The 8,348-nt window shown below is 30.8% G+C and overlaps 2 protein-coding genes across 2 annotated transcripts; both read right to left on the reverse strand.

The window, feature by feature from the left end:
- Window positions 1–1,690: 1,690 nt before the first annotated feature.
- Window positions 1,691–2,984, reverse strand: LOC131607405 (uncharacterized). Its single transcript, XM_058879415.1, has 5 exons — window positions 2,756–2,984; window positions 2,574–2,661; window positions 2,416–2,486; window positions 2,236–2,292; window positions 1,691–2,101 (listed from the first exon to the last, which is right to left on the reverse strand). The coding sequence occupies exons 1-5, from the start codon at window positions 2,864–2,866 to the stop codon at window positions 1,958–1,960; spliced, it is 471 nt and encodes a 156-aa protein (XP_058735398.1). The 5' UTR covers window positions 2,867–2,984; the 3' UTR covers window positions 1,691–1,957.
- Window positions 2,985–3,987: 1,003 nt separating this feature from the next.
- Window positions 3,988–7,504, reverse strand: LOC131605484 (uncharacterized). Its single transcript, XM_058877832.1, has 6 exons — window positions 7,301–7,504; window positions 5,661–6,009; window positions 5,259–5,573; window positions 5,082–5,181; window positions 4,248–5,007; window positions 3,988–4,007 (listed from the first exon to the last, which is right to left on the reverse strand). The coding sequence occupies exons 2-6, from the start codon at window positions 6,005–6,007 to the stop codon at window positions 3,988–3,990; spliced, it is 1,542 nt and encodes a 513-aa protein (XP_058733815.1). The 5' UTR covers window positions 6,008–6,009; window positions 7,301–7,504.
- Between the last annotated feature and the right edge of the window lie 844 nt (window positions 7,505–8,348).

The raw sequence follows: 8,348 nt of genomic DNA on the forward strand, positions 1-8,348 counted from the left end.
CTCACTTTTGGTCCCTCTATAGGGACTAAAACTAAGTGCAAAAGTAATTTTATAGGGACTAAAAGTCAATATTTTTTTATAGGGACTAAAAGCCATTTTGGATAATTTTATAGGGAATAAAAACATATTTAACCCAAAAAATAATATGCCTTTTTGTTTCTAAATAAAACATAAAATTGCAGGAGCTGAGAATCGAATCTCGAACTCTGAGTATATATTTATGTCAGTTTTTGCTAAAACCAAGGTAACATATTAACTTTTTAAAAAATAAAATAAGGCACCCCATTACATATACCTTTAGTTTTTTATTGTTCATGGTGAAAGGTTCGTCATAAAAAAATGTTATTTGTTGTAATGTTAATAGAATTTGATTCCATAACCATCGAGATTGGAGTTAACCACTCGACAAACATAAATGCTTAATTAAATATAACATTTGACATGAAAAATTATATATAATATTTGAGATTAATTAGAATGCAGTGTAAAATCACTTTACATTGTTGCCAAATAGGATTAATAATTTTGACATATAAATATGTAATTAAAAATAAAAAAGTTCATCATCATACCATTTTAATAATTACTTCTTTTATCTTTCTCTTTTATTGTGTGTTGAAATATGAAAGAATAAAGAGAATCATGGGACGAATTATATCATACCTCATAATCAAGTGGAAAGAGTGAAGAAAATGGTAGACCTTTATGGTGTGTCAGAAAGTATTATGAAGGAGAATTGCATGGGACGAAGTATAACGATTCAAGTACATTTTGAATTTCTAAAGAGGGATTGGATATGCATCAAATGTAGATAGAGTGTCGAAATGACATTATTGGCTATGGTGGAGTAATACGAGGGGACGTGGTAGAATGGATCCCGGGATTTTCTAAATTTACTGGTCGAGGGGGTCCTTACATAGCGGAGCTTTAGGGTTTGTATGAAGGTTTGGAGTTGGCTAGGAAGTTAAAGTTTGATAAGGTAGAGATTCAGCAGAGGGGGTGGATCATGTTCAAGGAAAGTGGAATGCTCAACGAAATGAAAATAATTTGCTCTCCAGGATCACAAATCTATGTGAGCTAGAGTGGGAGGTGAATATCAAGCATATTCATAGGGAAGCAAATTAGCTAACGGATGCTATGGCAAATTTTAATTACTCCTTGAAAGAAAGCTATAGACTGTTTGTGGATTATCCATACGATTTTTGAAGAATTATATCAAGCATATCTTAATCGAATTGGTGGTTCTAGAGTCGTTACTTTGTAGTTTGTTTTTTTTTTTTGCCTCTTAACCCTCTTTTCAATAATTAAAAAAAAACTCTTTAAATTTTAAAACCGGTCATGGCCACATGTAAGTGTGGGTTTCTTCATTATGACGTTGGATTCAAACTAATCCCTTAGACTATGTACAATGGTTTATGAATTCAACACCCTAATTTTTCACTTTTTACACTCCACATCATCTTCTCTCTCTTCCACCTAATAATTCAACACTCATCCAACTTTGGCAAAGTATTATAGTGACCCCCACTTCCTCCTCATTCAACATGTTGAATGTTTTCAACACAAATTAATTCACATCATTTTCAACACTTCATTCAACACTACATTACAACTATTTAACTATTGAATAATTTTTTCAACACTTTCATTGTACATAGTCTTTTAAATGGGTGAAAAGAAAAATAAAATATGTAAAGAATAAAATCTTTATTGCATACCGATTAAACTCTAACATTAATTCCAGTTAAACACTCGATAAACCTAATTCGTTCAAACCAAAAACCAAATTAAAAACAACTCTCCGTCAAAATCCCTCCCTAACATGAAAAGTGAAAATTTCCTTCCAACATACACAAAATAACAGTCATATTTCCTATGCACCCCCCTAACTTCTTTCCTATGAAGTTGAAACCGGTTACTAAAAAAAAGGCCCGGCCCGGCCCACACATATCACTAACTAATATTGTGTCAAAACACTTCCTCTATTAACACAAGATTCATCAACCCTCAATGGTGTCCCAAAACACATCGAAGGAGTCTCAAATCCTTCAGCCATTTCCATAAACATGGCCTGCAATTCATCCAAACCATAAACCTTCTCCTGCAACACACATATAACATAAATTATTAAAAAATTCTCGAAATTAAAGATTCAGATAGAAACATAATCTTGAATAGAACATTATAACGAATCCTTGATCAGACTCTATTTATAGAAAATGTCAAGAACCATACCTCTCGCTTAACTTCAGCCATAAGTGACGCCATTTCGTCCATAAAATCACTAAATCCCTAAAAATAGAAATCACATAACAAACCCTCTCAGTACAATAGCAATCTTTTTGTTTTAAGCAACAAAAAGAAAATTTATGGATGAAACTCAGAAAACAAAAATCTTTTATTTTAAGCAGTTACCTCATCCTCTTCCTCTTGAGGATCATACAATCCAGCATCATACATAGTTCTTTTCTTCGGATCAGATAGCACTAATTAACAAAACCAACAAAACACTTCAATAACGCAATTTCTCATAAAACCAAACAAAAATTCATGAATAATGAAACCCTATATACCTGAATAAGCTTCTTGAATTTTCTGGAATTTACATTTGGCTTCACTAAGTAAAGAAGGTGTTCTTGTCCATCTATCTGGATGCCATTGCTGCATTCAATTTTCAAATCAAAGTTAACCTAACTTTCAATCACAAATTAACAAGAAAAAAAATTAATTAATTAACTAATTAATTAGTAATTACCATAGCAAGCTTTCTGTACGCGCGTCTTATTTCGTTTATAGAAGAATCTGAACTAACGCCAAGAATGCTGTAGTAAGATGACGATAATACCCCTTCGCTATTATCATCCATTGTCACTCGTTTGTTCTAAACATGCACTAGATCTAAGAATGTTTCTGAAGCTGTATTTGGATGAACTGCACATGCACAAGATTTGGGGTATGATCTTGACAGTGAATGGAGGAATATATATGGAAGTGAATGGGGGAAGAGTCTAGAAGTTTTGATTGTAGGAAAAATATCTGCGATTTGTGGTGGTTGTGGTGACCACGGAACATGCAAATGGTAAGTCTGGAATGTTCTTGGAGATATTTTCGTATGAAATGAGATAAAGATGATACACGTGTGGTATGGTGTGGTTGTGGAGTTGAGATATTTTTGGCTTAAGTTTTGTTTTTTCCAATCATCGCTTTCTCTTACTTACTTTTTATGGCAAGTTTTGGCGAAATTGAAATTTAGATCATTCAAATTGATTAGGACATTGTTGTTTGAATATTAGAACAAATAATTGAAAGCAACATAATTAAAAATTTTACATGATTAAATTATATATTTTTACAAGAAATTAGTTTTAGAATATGAGTTAAAAGGTAGTGCACTGACGGTGTAAAAAATTTTTACACTGTCATCCAATAAAAATATTTTATTCTGCCACATCATATCAGTAATTTAAGATTTAAAGTATGACTTTGTGCTTAACAAAGTCGTGATTGGTTGACAGTGTAAAACTTTTTTACACTGTCAGTGCATCACCCCTTTTCTCTTAGAATATATCTTTATAATGATTTTTTTGTCAATATGTACATTTATAATGATATAACACTACTAAAAAAATTGAATTTAGAGAGGGAATTATTCCGTCACTAATTCACAAAATTCCGTCACAAAATCATTTAGTGACGGATTTAGCGAGGTGGGAATATCCGTACCGAATTTCAATGTCGCAAATAGTTTGTGAGGGATTTTAAATTCCGTCATAAACTGTTAAGGAATAATTCCGTCACTAATTTTAAATTTTCGTCAGAAACCATGCCAAAGAAATCCTTCAGAAATTTGTGAGGGATTTTAAAATACGTCAGTAAATATACTTTTGTGACGTTTATATTCCGTCACTAATTGCTAAAGACTAATGTTTGAATACTCGCTTTATGAGAGATTTATTCCCTCACTAATCAATGAGAACTAACCTGAAGTTATTGAAATTGTAAATTTCCTGACAAATGTATTTAATATTAAAACTAAATTTACTATATCATAATAAAAATAAATCAATCACAATATGAAACAACATAAATAGTTTTAGTGAATATCATAAATATTCCCCAAATAGATACAAATAGTACTAAAATTAAGTTCTTAAGACTAAATATTAAAACCATAGTATTAAATTAATTTATTCTTAAACAAGCAAAAAAACAAATAATATTTTTCATGAATAAATGATGCATAATACCATAATAATCATAATTGTCATCATCATCCCATCCATCTTCTTCCTCCTCCTCCCCCTCATCCTCTTTCTCCTCCTCATCCTCTTCCTCGTCTTCCTCCTCCTCTTCCTCTTCCTCTTCATCTTTCTCATCCCCTTCCTCCTCCTCCTCATCCTCATCCTCGTCCTCATCCTCATCCTCATGGCACTGATGAAAATCATCATCATCATTTGAAATAACTATAGGTATTTGATGAACATCATCATCTTGATATGCATCAGTTGTTTCATGTTTGTTTTTTTCCATAGATTGAATGGTACTCCGTGCCTTGGTTTTTATGACTCCTAGCCAACCTTGTTGCCCTTCAGGAAATGATGTAAAGTAAACTTGGTCAGCTTGTTGGGATAATACAAAAGGATCATAATTTTGATATCTCCTAGATTTTTTAATCTCAACATTTCCATAGTCATCCATCTTTGTCCCTTGAGAACTAGGATCAAACCAATCACATTGAAATAAAACCACCTTCTTTGTCGGGTGACCAGTGTACTCTAGTTCGACAATGTCATTCAAAACTCCATAGTAATCATTTTCTAATGAATCAAATTGCCCTCCCCGAACACAAACATTGTGATTGGTTGTACTCATCCCTTCATTTCGAGATTTGGTCACAAACTTGTAGCCATTAATAACATAACCAGACCATTTAACAACTTCTCTAATAGGGCCCCATGCCAAACTCCTTAAAAGCACATCGTCTATCATGTTCCTTGAATCAAGCACCTACATTAAACAATATTTTAAATTCAACCTAAAAAATTGAATGCACTAGACTTAAACTATAAATATTCACGTACATATGTTTTGAACCATGTTGGGAATGATGCGGAAACTTGCTTATCCAAATCAGTTTCATTCAACTGAGGATCTAACTCTCGTAACAAATCAGAGTGCATACTACACAAAGATGATACCCGTTAAACTTGACTTCATAAAATATACATGTGTGAAACTTTTAACTTTGAAATACTTACTCCAGGTAAGGTACCACTTCAGGACAATTTAAAAGAATATACAAGTGAGCAGCTTTCATTTCCTTATCATCCAAGGTAGAAGTGGTACTTTTTCCAAATGGACGGCCCGGGTAATTAAAGATTGACAATGGAGGACCCATTGAAAAATCCTCTCCCCCATCATCATTTCGTGGCACTCTTGTTCTCCTTGATGGAACATCGGGTGGATAGTAATAGGAAGCAAATGTGGACATCTCCTCTAATAAATATGCTTTACAAATCGAACCTTCAACACGAGCCTGATTCGTTACCTTTTGTTTTAAAGTTCGGATGAACCTATTGATCAAATCAAGAATATACTTGGTTAATTTCCTTATTTTTATTCATTTATCAAAGAAATTATAATAATGTTGAATAATTAACCTTTCAAATGGATACATCCATCTATATTGCACAGGACCGCCAACTCTTGCTTCATAAGCTAAATGAATAGGAATTGGGGGAATCGCCTCACCATGGTTTGTCCAATGATAATAATCACTCATGAATCCCCTCCTACATAGATGTTCCTTCACTTCTTCTGGATTTCCAAATTTCATACACTTGCAATTCTTACACGGGCATCTAATATTCCCTCCTCCAATATTATTTTTATCTTGTGCCAAAGCAAACATAATAAACTCATGAACTCCAATATTAAATTCTGCAGTGATATTCTTATGACAATCAACTCTATTATTCATCCACTTTCTATTTTCAGGTACTTCCATTTCTGATGCATTAATTACACAATGAAGAATTAATCATCGATCATGTATCACTTCAAAGTTTAACATCAAATATATAGAAATATAATGGAAGCTATAAGGATTTGCATGTTAAAAGCACAAAAAGAAGTAAATATATAACCCCTGACATAGCATATTTGTATAAACAATTTAAGTAATTTCTTATTAAATGAGCTATTTTGGAGAGCTAAAATGCTTATGATCATAAGCGGTTTATCACAACTAATTGCTAAACACACGTATAGGCATGTTATCTATTTACAAGTATAATCAAATATATATATATATATATATATATATATATATATATATATATATATATATATATATATATATATATATATATATATTCACTTTCTAAAAGTGAGATTTGGATAAACTTCAATAAAAATACTCAAATACAAGAATCAAGTGTTGCAAAAACATGAATCACTAGAGTGAAATATGTTTTAAAAATAGTCAAATTAGATTGGATATTGATTGAAAGGGTTATTGACTTCTTGCTTCATAATTCATAAGAATTTTTTTATTAGTAAAGGAACATTTATCTTAATTGAGAAGCTTTTATAAGTTAATAAAAACATGGTTCCATGTCCCATTATTGGAGAAAGGTTTGTAACCAATATGCTTATGAATAAGCTAAACTAGGTGAGTTGTAGCAACCTGTAAACTATGACACTGATAAAAATATTTCTGCAATGTTTAATTTATCTCTCAACTTCTAAATTGAATGCTATGGTTTTTTTTGTCTTTGCAAATTCTTTTTTTTATAAAAGTTGGTAGTTGCTGATTGTTGGAAATTTAAAAAAAAAAAAACGTAAAAGGGGCCAGCTTCATCCTAAGAAAAATATTATGAAAACTTGTTGTTTTAACTCTAAACACCATTAAAGTATATACCATTAAATATTCTCATTAAACACCACAAAGTTAAAAGTCAGCATCTACCTCTACCCAAACATAATAGTTAAAACACCATAATCTAATCAAAATTAAAAATCCTGCTTCAGACTAAATAACTTTGACAGAGTCACAAAGGACCACCAAACAACTCTACTGATAAAATTGATAAACAACAGAATCACAATATGAAACTACCACTCCTGATCACCTTAATCTCGGTATTGAATCTAAAACAACACCAGCACTTATCAAATAAAGAAAAACAAAACCAAAACCAATAAACCTTATTTCAACAAAACTCAGCACACGCAAAATTAGTTTCTTATTCGTTTACGGTCTACAAAAGAGAAAAAAAGATTAGATTGGATTGCATACCTTGAAAACGTGAATCTTTGCGGTTTCTGGGTTTTTCGTTATTGATTTATTTGCCCTAACAAACCTTCTTTCTTTCTTGATTGCTTGAGAGAGGAACCGTGAGTGAGAAATTTCTTCTATGTTGTTTCGGTTAGAGCTTGAAGCTGGGTTCCGCCGTTTTGCTTACCTTAACCAGCTTCTGCTTCTAAGTGTAATAGGGTTTTAGCATTTGTCATTTTTGGTTTTTTTAAAATATTATTAATTTAGAATTAAAATTAATTTATAAGTGAGAGGGAGATATGAGAGGGAAATGAAAATTTGTCAAAAATGATAAAGAGATGACGGAGGGAAATTGAAAACAAAATTAGATTAGCTTTATTTTTACTCAAATTCATTATGTTATATATATTAACTGAATCAATATGTAAATAAAATAATCTTTCTATATTTTGTATCATTGAAATCTCCTTTCGTTTTTGGCTAATTCTTATTTTAATTATATAAATTTTGATCTATCAATTTTTAATTTTTTTATAATGAATTTTTATATACTTATATATAAAATAGAAAAACATATGTATTATTATAAATATTTTTTATAATTGAAAAAAATAAATATTTGTATCTATTAAAGATTTTTTTTTAAAATTTATATCTATATGTTTATTAAAAAAATATATTAATAAATTTGGGACAAAGATACCAAAATAATTTTAAAAAAAAATAATTATTTTTTAATTTTAAAAAATGCCCACAAGTTATCAGAACGAATTTAATCTTTTATATAACAACAAAAAAAATATAAAACAATTCCCTCACAAAATTTGTCACTAATAACCTGTTACACATTTATGAGGGAATTTGTGACTGAATGATTAGGGAGGGATAAAATTCATCTTAGAATTCCTCCCTAAATTTTCTCTTACCAAATTTGTGAGGGAATTTATGAGGGATTTTTTTATGACGGAATAAATATGTCGTAAATATATTTGTTTATATGTGTGCGTGACTTTTCAGCTATGTATACAACTTTCCCTCACAAAATCCCTCAGAATTAGTGAGGGATTTA

This window comes from Vicia villosa, linkage group LG5, assembly GCF_029867415.1.
Source record: "Vicia villosa cultivar HV-30 ecotype Madison, WI linkage group LG5, Vvil1.0, whole genome shotgun sequence".
In the NCBI taxonomy this organism is placed as follows: Eukaryota; Viridiplantae; Streptophyta; class Magnoliopsida; order Fabales; family Fabaceae; genus Vicia; species Vicia villosa.

Coding starts and splice junctions, on each gene's coding strand:
- LOC131607405 (XM_058879415.1), bottom strand. CDS start 2,866: ATGGATGATAATAGCGAAGGGGTATTATCGTCATCTTACTACAGCATT. Junction 2,293..2,415: donor CTCAAGAGGAAGAGGATGAG/GTAACTGCTTAA, acceptor TTCTATTTTTAG/GGATTTAGTGATTTTATGGA. Junction 2,102..2,235: donor TGGCTGAAGTTAAGCGAGAG/GTATGGTTCTTG, acceptor TGTGTGTTGCAG/GAGAAGGTTTATGGTTTGGA.
- LOC131605484 (XM_058877832.1), bottom strand. CDS start 6,007: ATGGAAGTACCTGAAAATAGAAAGTGGATGAATAATAGAGTTGATTGT. Junction 5,182..5,258: donor GAAGTGGTACCTTACCTGGA/GTAAGTATTTCA, acceptor ATCTTTGTGTAG/TATGCACTCTGATTTGTTAC. Junction 5,008..5,081: donor CAACATGGTTCAAAACATAT/GTACGTGAATAT, acceptor TGTTTAATGTAG/GTGCTTGATTCAAGGAACAT.